The sequence below is a fragment of the Artemia sp. Qi Xiang Cuo genome, chromosome 4, assembly GCF_049724085.1.
Source record: "Artemia sp. Qi Xiang Cuo chromosome 4, ASM4972408v1, whole genome shotgun sequence".
Lineage (NCBI taxonomy): Eukaryota > Metazoa > Arthropoda > Branchiopoda > Anostraca > Artemiidae > Artemia > Artemia sp. Qi Xiang Cuo.
This window is the reverse complement of record NC_142797.1, coordinates 29,156,005-29,169,196: the sequence shown is the minus strand read 5'-3', so window position 1 is coordinate 29,169,196 and position 13,192 is coordinate 29,156,005. Positions and strand designations below refer to the sequence as shown.

The 13,192-nt window shown below is 35.3% G+C and overlaps 1 protein-coding gene across 1 annotated transcript in view; it reads left to right on the top strand.

Annotated features, from left to right (window-relative positions):
- The window catches only part of LOC148952966 (ionotropic receptor coreceptor Ir25a-like), a 124,755-nt gene that overhangs the window by 58,938 nt on the left and 52,625 nt on the right, over positions 1–13,192 (top strand). Inside the window, exon 6 of the mRNA XM_089087839.1 lies at positions 3,216–3,415. Coding sequence (XP_088943965.1) covers positions 3,216–3,415 — 200 coding nt within the window. The remainder of the gene's footprint in view (positions 1–3,215; positions 3,416–13,192) is intronic.

The window sequence follows — 13,192 nt, the reverse complement described above, 5'->3', positions numbered from 1 at the left end:
GAAAGGGACATTTCTATGAAGGGGCGCCGGATTTCCCTGTATTATTTAAAAAACGATCAGAAATTAAATAAAAAAAAGTTTTTTCAGCTAAAAGTAAGGATCAACATCAAAACATAAAACGAATAGAAATTATTACGTAAATGATAGGGTTCTCCCCCTTGTCTATACCTCGCTCTTTACGCTAAAGTTTTTTTTTTAGTGCTTTCAAAAGAGCTGTTTATTCTAATTAAACGACCTTTATGATTAAGGGGTCATTCTTACAGAATTAGAACAACATTCGAACTTAAGCGTAAAGAGCGAGGTATTGACTAGTGGCAAACTCCTTTATTTAAGTAATAATTTCTATTCGTTTTAAGTTTTAATTTCGCTCCTTACTTTCTGTTGAAAAGGCTTGTTTTTTATTTAATCAACAGTAAAGTTTACTCTACATACTTGTGGAGCGAACAATTTACTCGAAAAGAAAAATCATTTAAAACTGCAGGATTTAGATCATTCACACATCAATAGGCAAAAACAGCATCTTGGTAATTGCAAATCTGACCAATGTTAAGCAAACATAATTTATTCAAATACATTATGGTATCATTCATATTTTTTACACAGTTACCAAGATGACGCACTGCTTTATTTGTAGAGTCTGCACTCTTTTAAAACTTGAATGAAAATTATTATACCAGAGTATATAACCATAAGAAATTTTTGTTACAACAGTAGTATGATACAATTATAATAGAACTCATAATGGTAAAACATTGCTTAATCGACAAAGAATCCCTGACCTCTAGTAAGTGTGGCTGCGACAAGATCACTATGGTGCTTCCAGTATAAATTACCATCAAGCTAGAAGCCTAAATAAGGCGCTTCTCTGTTTTTTCTTTCTCTCTGGCCATAGAGCCTTACGAGGAAGTCTATGTTGAAGTTTTTTTGTTGTGGATTTATTGGTTGAATAAATTGATTGCTTGATAGATAGATGGATTGATTGACTTCGGATACCTGTGAAAAAGGTATACCATTACGAAGTATTTCCCTAGCAGCGCTTGTAAGGTCAACACCAGTTTTCTTAGTGTTCACTGACAAAGACCTCAAACTTGTAAACACATAAAATGACTTTAAAACTTTATTCACGTTCCAACACAAAATCATCAATAGATCGACTAGACACAGTTAAAGTAGTGTCACCCGCAACAGTTACAAGAAAACACTCAAGTAAGTGAAAACTTATAGAATCAATATATTCAAGATATAGAAGTGATGCCCAGACAGACCCTTGAGGTACTCCACACTTAATTTGAAAAGGAGAGGAAAAAATATCGTTTAGTTCAACTTGAGTGGATCTACTACTTAGAAAACTATCAAAAAACTCTAGACAGTTACTATGAAATTTAAAAGACTGTAGACGTTTGATTAAAATTTTAAAATCCCCTCTATCAAAGATCTTTCTAAAATCAAAATATTTTCGCAAATTAGAAACATTCGTTTATAGTATCAAAGTAAAAATTCACGGCATCAGGCATCGATGGCCTTTTTAAAATTCGAGCTGGGTCTCAACATCCATATTTGCATAAAGTGATCATAATTCCTTTTATGCACAATTTTACCAAATATTTCTGAGACACGGGGAAGGATTTCTTGTTGGTCTATAATTTACAATATCAATCTAACACCCACCTTTCCGAAAGGCAATGAAGTTTTCCCTTTTAACTGTGCCAGGGAATACAACGGTTCGAAAGGATTGATTGTATTTGTGAACAAAACATGGTAGTAAATAAAACATTGCTATTTTAAAAGACTTCACATTAAAGCCATATGTCCCTGCTTATTTAGTTTTCATCGTTTACCCAACTTCTTGAACTTCACTTTTAGTTTACGCTTGAAATTTTGTTTCATTTTCAATTCCTCTGTCATCTACAAATTCATCTTCAGAAAAACCATTACTTAAATTTTCTGTCGTTCCGCCTGTATATTTTGACTTATACTTGAAAAGCAAAATCAGAGAATTATTAGTAATAATCATTTTATCATTAACAATTTCCCCTTAAATCATCAATTAACTGGGTGGAGCTTCTTTCTTCTTTTCCAATATGTTATTAACAACCTTCCAAATTCCATTAGCATTATCCTTATTGATTAAAACTCAATTGATTCGCTACGTTCTTATCTATATGCTTTGGTGTTTTTTAAGCTGTTCTTCTCATCGAGCTTGCTATTTTGCGTATCAATTTGAATTCTCCCAGTTTATCGACATACCTACTGTTTGATTAATCCAAATACAATTAATTTCTTAAATTTGATGCTTCAAGAATCCCTGGTGTTATTCAAGACTTCCTGAGCTCATCCGCCGTTTCACAAATTTCACAGGGCAAGTCATACACTGGATGTACGATCCCCGTTATCCGGTCAAATGCATCAGAAGTTTCTTCTTTCATTTTCATAAAAGCGTGTTAACATAATGATTTATTATATGTTTTTTTATTTTAATATCACAACGTTATGTATTAATATATAATATAGATATATTCCTTTAAATTAGAGAAGTGTAATTCTGTTCTTCCCCACAACCTAACTAGAGGACCTCCGAAAAAAAGTTGAATCTTAAAACTCCATATAATAGTTTACAAGCATTTCACAGCAAAATTACCTCTTATTGCCAATATAAAAATATTAAATAAACAAAAATGAAGAGCAAATTCTTCCCGATAAGAAATTTTTACTGCGCTAGGTTTTGCTTACGATCTGTCCCATTAAGTCACATTTTTTCTCATTTTAATTCTTGTGCCACAAGAAACTCTCAAAGAACGTAAAAACATTCTTTGAGATTTATTAATTTTGCCAAAAACAGGCACTAACGTAATGGCTGTCTCCAATTCTCTCCAAGTTAGCACGATTCTGAGAACGATGAAATTTCTACAAACACAAAGGATTCATTAGATTAAAACAATAAGTCTGAAACAATAGTGAACACAGACCTCACTTTGCAAAAGTTTACAATAGGCTCTTCCATAAAATTACATTTTTCGCTTAGCAATATTTGGATAATGTCAAACATAAAAAGAATAATTGTGACTATGATATCGTTTAATGCTCTGCTCTATTTTTCTTTTTTATTGAAGATATCAGAGAATTTACCTCCAAATGACAAAAAAGTATGTTTATGTTTATAAAGTATGTTTTAAATCATAGTGATAAATTAGAGTAATTAAAAAATTAACTTCCAGAAAGCTGACATCGCACTTGGAGCATTATCTGTAACAGCAGAACGAGAAACGGTCATCGATTTTACAATTCCCTACTATGATCTTGTAGGAATCACGATTCTTATGAAGAAACCAATTATTCCAACTTCATTGTTCAAATTTTTGACTGTCTTAGAAAATGAAGTCTGGGGATGTATTCTTGGAGCATACTTTCTGACCTCGTAAGTCAATAACATTAGCATCTTGCACACTCGTATTTATTTTCTCCTTCTATTAAACTGTTTCATCAGCCAAGAAATGCACTGTTCACGATGTTAAGTATATATGATACGCGGAAGACATCGTCAATGCGATTTTAGTACTAGTTAGTAAGATAGACTTAAGACTTTTTACATGTGTGATTATTTACGACATTAGCGGAGTAAATTCATAGTGTATTTATCTCCTCCTTGGCAAGCTAGAATTGTGAAATAGGAAACAAGCGCATGATTGCTAAGGGTAATATCCATCAGTATTTTTTTGTGTATTTACAACTTCTACTACCAATAAAGCTTGTTGCTATTTTTATCTATCTGAGACCAACACATTGGTAAACACTCCTCATTATCCTTTAAGGTTTGGACTGGCTAAAGTAATAAAAATGTTACATAATCCAATTTCTCTACTTGAAATTTAGTCATATTTTGGTATCGCAAAAAAAAACTTTTTGCTACCATTGAAACCAATCTTTCGTTTTCGATATTAGCTTAGAAGGTTATATACACCCATGTGCTTAGTAAAAATCAGATTATAACATTTGGGGTGCCTCTTTGTATTCCCTTAAAGCTGTTACATTGCTCAACAAACCGGTCCCCTGTTTCTGCATTCTGAACATAATAGAACAAAAGTCTTTAAAGGTAAATCTAAAGCAAGCACGTAAATGTCCTGTTGTGGTTTCATTATTTAAATAGATTTCATACAGACATAGTCAACACAGTTTTATGGTCACAGTGATTATGACATCCTACACTTAGTAAAGAGCGTCTATGTTTTTTTTGTGCTTTTTTTGCTATTTCATTTTAATTATTACAGTAAAACATGTCAATACCTCGATTCCAAGAGTAATAGATAGATAGATAGATAGATATTTATTGCAAAACAAAAGCCTCTTTGGGCCATGGCAAAAACAAACACAGTTGCACATAAAGTCAAAACACGTGATAATAACATATATAACAATAACTAAACACAGCCCATAGCAAATAAAAATAAAATAACATAACAATTGCAACACAAAAGCACACATAATACTATAAAAATAACTCACATAATTACACACAATGTCACACAAATAAGAATAATAATCGTGTATTCAAAAGCCTTTATACAGTGCCATGTACACTATACATAAAATATAAAAGGAAAAAAAAAGTAAAAGTCCCTTCGGCATTGTTTTTCCAAACCATAACAAATCTTCTTCACACTAATTCCTTTCCTATCTTTAGGGCCTGATCAACAATTTTACATAATCTACACATGAGGCTAGGTACCGTCAGAGACAACATGCCCCGAAGTGAAAAATTACTTTTCCCAAAAATACCCTCCCTCAAATCAGTAAGCCCCTGGCACCGGCACAGAAAATGGTCCAGATTTTCCTCTTCAATATTACAAATGGGACACGTGTACCTAGACGCCGGGAACCCCTTACCTCTCTCAAATACTTTACTCCTCCATCTTAAAGGCAAACAGTTGGCCCGCAGCTACAACCAATATGACAAATACTTACTTGGCAAATTAAATTTAAAGTAAATCTCCTGGCCAAACACCTTTTGAACATCCTTATAAACGCTTAATGTCTTGGATCTCTCAATTTCATTCCCCCATGTCTGTATCTTCTGATCTTCTAATCTTTGTTTAACTATTCATATTATATCAATCTGACTAATGGCGGGACCTCTACCATCATTCCATATATATGACAATTCTAATCTGTCTAATAAGGATTTAACCCTAAACGGCCACGACCTCTTACACCCTGAAGCAAGTAGCTCTTCATAGACCTCTCTAATAAGTTTACCTCGTGGTACCTGCACTATCTTCATCCAAAACCTAACTACCTGAACCAGCCTATGTTTACGGAGCGAAAAAAGCCCTAGCTCACCTTTCAAAAACTGGGTATGCGTAGTCCTATGGACGCCGAAAAGCCTTTTGTAATAAGTTACCTGAAGGGTCTCCAGCTGTTCTACCACTTCCACCCCCCATAATTCCCCACCATAATGAATAACTGGGATAATCTTCGTTAAAAATATTCTCTTATGCATTACTAGACTTTTAATACCCATAACTGTACCATTCCTAAAAACCGTCTATATAGCCGCTTTCCCCCTTTTTACTGACTCTTTAATGTGGGCACACCAACTACCATTATTTTGAAATACAAAACCTAAATATTTTGAATTTTCAACTATCTTTATTTCATCTCCATTAAACATAAAGTTACCATTACATTCTTCATCCTTTCTTTTACCAAAAATAACTATTTCTGTCTTCTTAACATTAAGTTGGAGCTTCTTCAGATCTAAGTAATCTGCAACAAGATCTAACAAAATCTGTAATTCATGGGCAGACTTAGCTACAAGTACGCAATCATTAGCGAAAAGCAAAACTGAAAATAATTTTGAACCAAGACCCACTGTCGGAGCCCACCCTCTTTCCAAAACTGAACTAAATCATCTATAAAAATAGAAAACAAACGGGGGGAAAGAGCACTACCTTGTTTTACCCCTTTACGGTTTCTGTATACTCTAGAAAAACCCTGATCTATTACCTTTACTACCGCCTTAGATCCGCAATATATGCTAGTAACTAACCTCACAAAAAATACTAGGTAAACCTATACTTCTCAGAATATCTACCAAAAGCACCCTCTCAACATTATCAAAAGCTTTTCTTAGGTCTAAAAAAGCTGCATATAGACGGTTATTCCCTCTTCCATACTTATCTACTAAAGCTCTAAGCACAAATGCCCTATCTGCTGTACTATAATCTTTCCTAAATCCTCCTTGCTCTTCATTTATAACCTTAGTTTTATCTAACCACCTATCTAGCCTCCTATCTAAAAAAATTTCTAACACTTTACTAAAAACTAATGCTAGAGCTATGGGCCTGTAGTTATCATTCCAGCTAGGGTCCCCCTTCTTAAAAAGCGCTATAACAACTGAAGTCTTTCATAATTCTGGCCACTTACCTGTAGATACAATACTATTAAATGCTATAACTAATATCGACAAAAACACCGACACAAATTTCTTAACCACCCAGGCTGGTATCTCATCCAAACCTGGTGCTGAACCTCCTTTCATCTTACTAACTACTTCTCTAACCTCCTTTCTTGTTACTTCCCCTACTAATTCATAATCATTCTCCTGCAGCGAGAAAATACTTTCACCTGAACATTAAGCCTAACTATCCTCTTCTACCCCTTCACAATCTCCTTCTAAATTCACAAAATAACCAGGCCAAGACTCCGGCGAAGGAGTTCGACCTGAAATATTAGCTCTTTCCTTTCTCATTCTACTCCAAAATTCTTTAACATTCCCTAGTGTAAAATCCTACATCATTTTTTTCCTTTCTCAACTATCCCATTCCCTGCTTTTCCTCTTCAGCTATTTCTTATATTCCCTATTCTTAACTCTATAAAAATTCAACGCTTCTAGCCGCAATTCTTCATCCTGGCACTGCCTAACAATTTCTAATTCTGTTTCTACCTCCTGCTTTAACCTTCTACATTCCTCATCATAATATCCTTTATCTCCTGATTTAACTTTCCTTTCTACCGCTTTACTAGACCACTGGTGCACTAACTTACATAACTCGGCAAGGACTTCCTCAGCACCGCAATCTAGTTTTCTAATCTCCTCTAATCTATCCATTACTTCCGGTCTCGCTATTATCTCATTCATATTATCAATTTCTTTATTATTCCAATCTTTTTTTAACGGTTTTTGAACTCTAACCTTCTCTTGACCGACTGTCTCATACCTCTTTCCAATACCGCTCCTCTTACCTTCAACCTCTAAACCCAACTCTAACTTAACTGGCCAGTGGTCTGAACCAACTGACTGAAGTACCTCAACATCAACTGATTGAGCTGTAAGCCCACTGTCAACCAAAACGTAATCTATCAGACTCGGACGAGCTCCCGACATACAGGTAAGCTTCCCTACTCCCCTATCAGTTCCAAATCTCCCATTCCCAGTTATTAGACCATTCTCCGAGCAGAGCTCCAAGAGCCTTCTCCCCCAACAATTCACCCTCCTCTCCATATCTCTGCTACCTCTAGGCATTCCATACTCAGATGGAACCAAGTCAGACACTTCTCGGAACGAAACACTCTCCATTTCTAATAAAGCACCCGTATAGGCGTTAAAATCTCCCATAACAACAAAAACATCCTCTGTAAAATCCCTTCTTAGTCTACTTAACTCTTCAGCTAACACATCCCATGTTTCCTCTCTATTATAGGAACTATTCTGAGGCGCTATATACACAGATCCTAAAGTCATCCATTTATTTCTCACTAACTCCAACCGTACCCAAAGAATGTTCTCTGAATTACTAGCAATTCTATGATAACAACCGAAACGAACTTTACTTAGTAACACGGTTATCCCTCCATAGCAGCGCATGTTTCCAGCTGGCTTTTGCGCAACATGCTCAACACTAAAACCGTCGAATATTGGAGGGTCACTTGCGCTATGCCATGTTTCAACTAACCCTATAATATCGATTGACTTTAAATCTTCACTAATCAGTTTCACTTTATTTTTCACACCTTGTACGTTCCAGGTTACTAAACTTATTCGATGTATGTGGCCGAGTTTTTCCTAGTCACTGCGTACCTGTCGCTCTTCGGTATTAGCTGCATCAAAATCTGAATATTTCGGAGTAATGCGGTAATAGTCACGATATCTGTTACTATATGGGGTACCTCCACAGGGGCCCCTCGACACGTACCGACCAACTCTATTTGGCCAACCTCCCGTGGGCGACACTCGCCTGGAGACATTCCTACTGTTTCCCCTTGATTGTTCTTCAGGACTAATAACTTCCGATAATTTTCGCGTCTTCTTATCATTACCCTTTAATGGAGACCTCGCTAAAATAGTGTCTTTATGGTAGGTTTTACTGCCAGTAGGTGCAGGGTTATTCACATCAACTTCAACTACTGTTCCGCATCGCTATCCGACATTGTTGCATCGCTACCCGAATTGTCTTCCGCATTTTCTCGAATAACAACTTCGCTGCCCTTATTAATGGCGCCTGCAGTAGGTGCTCTTGCCTTTTGTACTTTTTGCGTGGTGCGCGGAGTCTCCTTTATAACCTTATTCGATAGCTCATCATATTTAAACATAACATTGTTCACATAGAGTTTGACACCCCTGAGATAGGCAGAATGACCTTCAGAAAGAGCTTTATTCATTTCTACTCTGAGGTGTTTTCTAGCTTCACGCTGGGCTATAATCGGGTGCAGCAGAAAGTCCATATTCTCGTAGAAGTGGATTTCCCCTTAAAATCATATTTCTTACATCCATCGAATTCAGCTTTAGCACAATAGGACCTGCCTTCAATCGTAAAGAGTCTCTTACATTACTGCGGGTGAGGCGCAAATTGGGAATTACGTCGTTCAAAACCTTCATAATCTCTTCACTAAGGGTATACCTTCTCGGATCCACCGTCTCAAAGTTGTAGATCATAACATTACTGCGCCGCAACTCATCCTCTAAACGGTCAGCTCTAAGTGTGGCTGACTGTAAATTTTGGCGAACCAGTATCAATTCACTCTTCAGTTTCTCGTTAGCTTCTGCGTTCGATTTTAGCTGAACATTCACTTGTGCTAACTGTGCCGCGACAGAATTTACACTTTCCACAAGTTTCGGGAGAGCGTCTATTTTTGATGTCAATTCCGGCAGCAAATCCAGCTTAAAATTTATCTCTTGTAGAAACTAACTGTTCATTGTCGAATCACCTCTATCCGGTTGCATTGTAACAATAACTAATCAGTGACGTTACCGAGTAATAACAATCCAGTCAAAAAATCCAATCTCCGATATTTGGGTGCATTCAGGTAATTGCGTAAGACTTAATCCTTTACAAAATTGTGTCACTCTTTAATCCCTTACAAAATATATGTGACCTTCACTGGCGGATGCTGAATGAGAACTGATATAATGCGCGCAAACTCAACATGGGATTGCAAAGCTATTTGTATAGTCTCATTTAAAAATTGAAGCATCAAAAATAAGGTTTGGTAAAAAGTTCGAAATTTTATACTTTATAGAGTCATGTCCGGGTATGAATTAGAGTCAACACCAACTCTGCTTGTACAGACGTTTATGGAGCCTTTGAGTCCGGATTATTCACAAATCTATTCCTCAATCTCAATAGTACTCATAACACCTTCATTCAATCCCACTCGCCCTCACTCCCCGCTCTCATGTGTACTTACTAAAATTCCAGGAAAACAATCTGATCCTTGCATAATTCTTCAGTAACAGAAAAATCAACACTAACAACCCAAAAATGTGAACGGACATTGAAATCTGACAGGTGACTCAACCTGAGACAGTATATGTAACGCTGCAGAACCTCAACGAGGTAACTTCACTCACAAATTTCAAGAGAGATAAGGGAGCGTGGGAGATTCAACATAGAAAAATTAATATCAGTAACTTCAATTTCAGCACCTCATCACAGGATGCTCGATGTATAAAAAACTCAGGTCATTTAACTAAAAGCAGAGAGACATCTATATATCATGTTGTTCATTTTACCTTTTAGTCAAAATTGGGCAAAGAAGAACTGTTGTTCATATATATATATATATATATATATATATATATATATATATATATATATATATATATATATATATATATATATATATATATATAATGTTGACCGCAAACATTAATGTTTTCATCAGTCTTTCTCAAATCACAGCTTAAATTTACAACAGATTCGAGCCTATTCATGAGTTCAAAAATTCGCAAGTCGCAGGCTGGAAACTGTTCTTCTTCGTTATTCATCAAGAGAAGTAGAAATGTGATAGAAACGAATTTACTGTGGCGTTTCAGGACCCTTGCATAATACGAGTAGTTGAATTATCTATTAGTTATGTATTCTTAACACAAATAATTATCAAAACTAGTAGTTTTTTTCATCGAGCATTACTGCATATACAACTTCAAATACCGTATCACAAAATTCGTCAGTTATCTGGGTAAAACTTTGAATATAACTTTGAACTTAGAAGCTTAGTTTTTTCATAATGCCCTTTGCCTACATCTGTTTTGTCACCTTTAAAACAGTTGAAATGGGCTACTTCGATAATGATTGTTTTTTTTTTGCTCTTTTTGATTCTTAAAAAGACTTCTTGTATTAAAAACTGATTTTTAATTACAATTTTTAAAAAATACACTTTAATTTTTTTTGGTTTCTTTATAGAATATGTGTCATGCAGGCTAAGGCTGAACTGCTGCTTTTTTATTGCTTTTGGCTGCTCTTTTGGATATTATTGGGTTTTTTTTTGCTTTGGGGATTCATTCCAAATTATAAATTGATAAATACCTATTATCAGTCAAATTATAAACTGCATCTAAAGGAGTAAATTTATCAAATTGAAAAATACATGATGAACACATCACATGAGAACACTTCAATTACACTGAAACAAAAAACACTTAATGGTTTATTCGGTATGAAGAAAATTTAAATGCCAGCTATTTTCTGGTAAAAAATGAAAAGCTCTTCCGTTCTAAATGTAATTAAATTAAATAATATGCAGACTGAAGTAGCTCCACGAAGATGTTGAGATTTTCATCCTAGTTCGTCACTTTTAACCCAAGCAAAATGTTAGGACACTTAGTATCAGTTATTGAGTGTAAGCTTTGATTTCCAAATGCTCACAAAAATTACCAAATTTAAGAAAGTCGCAACAGTAAGTCACCTGTGGTCAAAATACTCAAAGACTCCTCTTAGATTCTCACCCAGGGTCAAAGCTTCTGCTATGGTCATTTCCATGGAAATCTCCAAAGAGTTTCTTTTTAAAATAGCTTTCAATCGTAGTTAGGGGTATTTAGCCTTTTTTGCTTTTCTTCAAAGCTATGAAAAAAGTTTATAATATTCCAAACGTTACATTTATTATATTTGTGTATATTTTTGGTCATCATTTGTGGGGTGATCGAATTCTTTAAACCACTGTAGATACGTAAGAACGTTGCAACATATAGTACCCTGAGGTCATAAGACTGCCAAAGACTCCTCCTTGAACCTCCCAAATTGAATTCTTTTAGTGTGACCTGGCTTTTTAATGTAACTTAGGCACTGGACCAAGGGCGCCATTGTCACGCGAGCGCAACGTTAGGTGGGGATGTCGATATTACTTTCGTCACACCAATTTGTTTTAGTGTGAATCTGCCTGGTCCTTATGAATGAATGTTTTCAAATTAAACCCGCTTCATCAATAAGAAAAAAAACGGGTTGGACGCATATGTCCCTTTCCCTTTGGACGATAAAACCGTGCAAGTGCTGTATCAAGTATAACTAACGAAAATCTTGTTAATTTTTGTAAACTTTTCGTCAACAAGGTACTATCACTTAAATATAATAACTCCCTATGCCCCCCCCCCCTATGGATACCATCTTGATAGGACACTGTCTCTGCTTTAAATAAAAAAAAGTTAACTTATTGGCACCCCTGCTTTCGAAAAAAAAATCAAGTTATTATCATTTAAATATGATAGCTCATCCCCCCCTCTGGATACCACCTTGATAAAATGCCGTCTCTGCTTTAAATTAAAAAAAAATAACTTTTTGGGATCCCTGCTTTCAATAAAAAAATTTGAGATATTATCATTTAAGTGTAATACCTCCCCCCTACCCCCCCCCCCCTTTGGATACCACCTTGATAGGATACCGTCTCAGCTTTCATGGTTCAAACAAACAAGCAAAATAACGTTAAACAGCTTAGTGTTCCTTGAAAAAAATTGAGTGTATGAGTAAAGGGGTACAAATACAACAACAAAAATGTCGAAAATATTCAGATACACATCAAATTATTGGAAAACTGACTCATAGATTCGCCGTGGCATTCAATAAGATCCAAAGAATCTAATTAAAATGGAGCACACACAAAAGCCAAATTAGGCAAGTAGCCTATGAGAAATCGCAAAATATCAAAGACAATGAACAAGTCTTAATGGGGGGCCGTGGGTCTATCAAAATATTTCAATGGTTTCCCAGGGAATTTGATATCATTTTCTTCTGTCTCCACTTTAAATGAAAAAAATAGTTATCCTTTTGGCAACCCTGTTTTCAGTAAAAAAAATAAGGTATTATCACTTAAAAATGATAGCCCCCTATCCCCCCCTCTATAAGCAATAATTTACAATTTATTTATGAGTCATATTGTTGGGGTAGCTTCCGAACAATTGAGTATTAAACATTCAGGCGTTCAACAATTGAGCATTAAACATTAAGAAAATCTTATCTAAAAACAGCAAAAAAAATCTGCAAATTTACAATTCAGCTGTAGAAACAAACTGTCGGCTGTCAATTTCAGAATCCAACTAAAGGCTGTAGCTGTATAGTAGTGAATTCGTTCTATAATTCTGTTCAACTTGAAAATAAAATTCTTGACTACGAACGATATTAGAAATAGTGATTGGGAAACTACATTCAAAATTATTTAAACTCATTTCATAAAGACGATACTGTTTTTTGTCAACATATGAAGAATTGTGCATATTGCAATATTTGCAATTGCATATTGTATCTGTCTGGTTTTTATGCAAAGTAACAAAAGAGACGAAAATTAATGAACAAGAGATTAGTGAAGTATTATGGCATGCAAAGTAAAATTTGGCAGGGGAATTCACTGGTGATAAATCGCAAGGGGTGGCACCGTGATTGCATGATTTTCGGCGATTCGGGGAACCACATTTCTTTTTCGGGGTGAC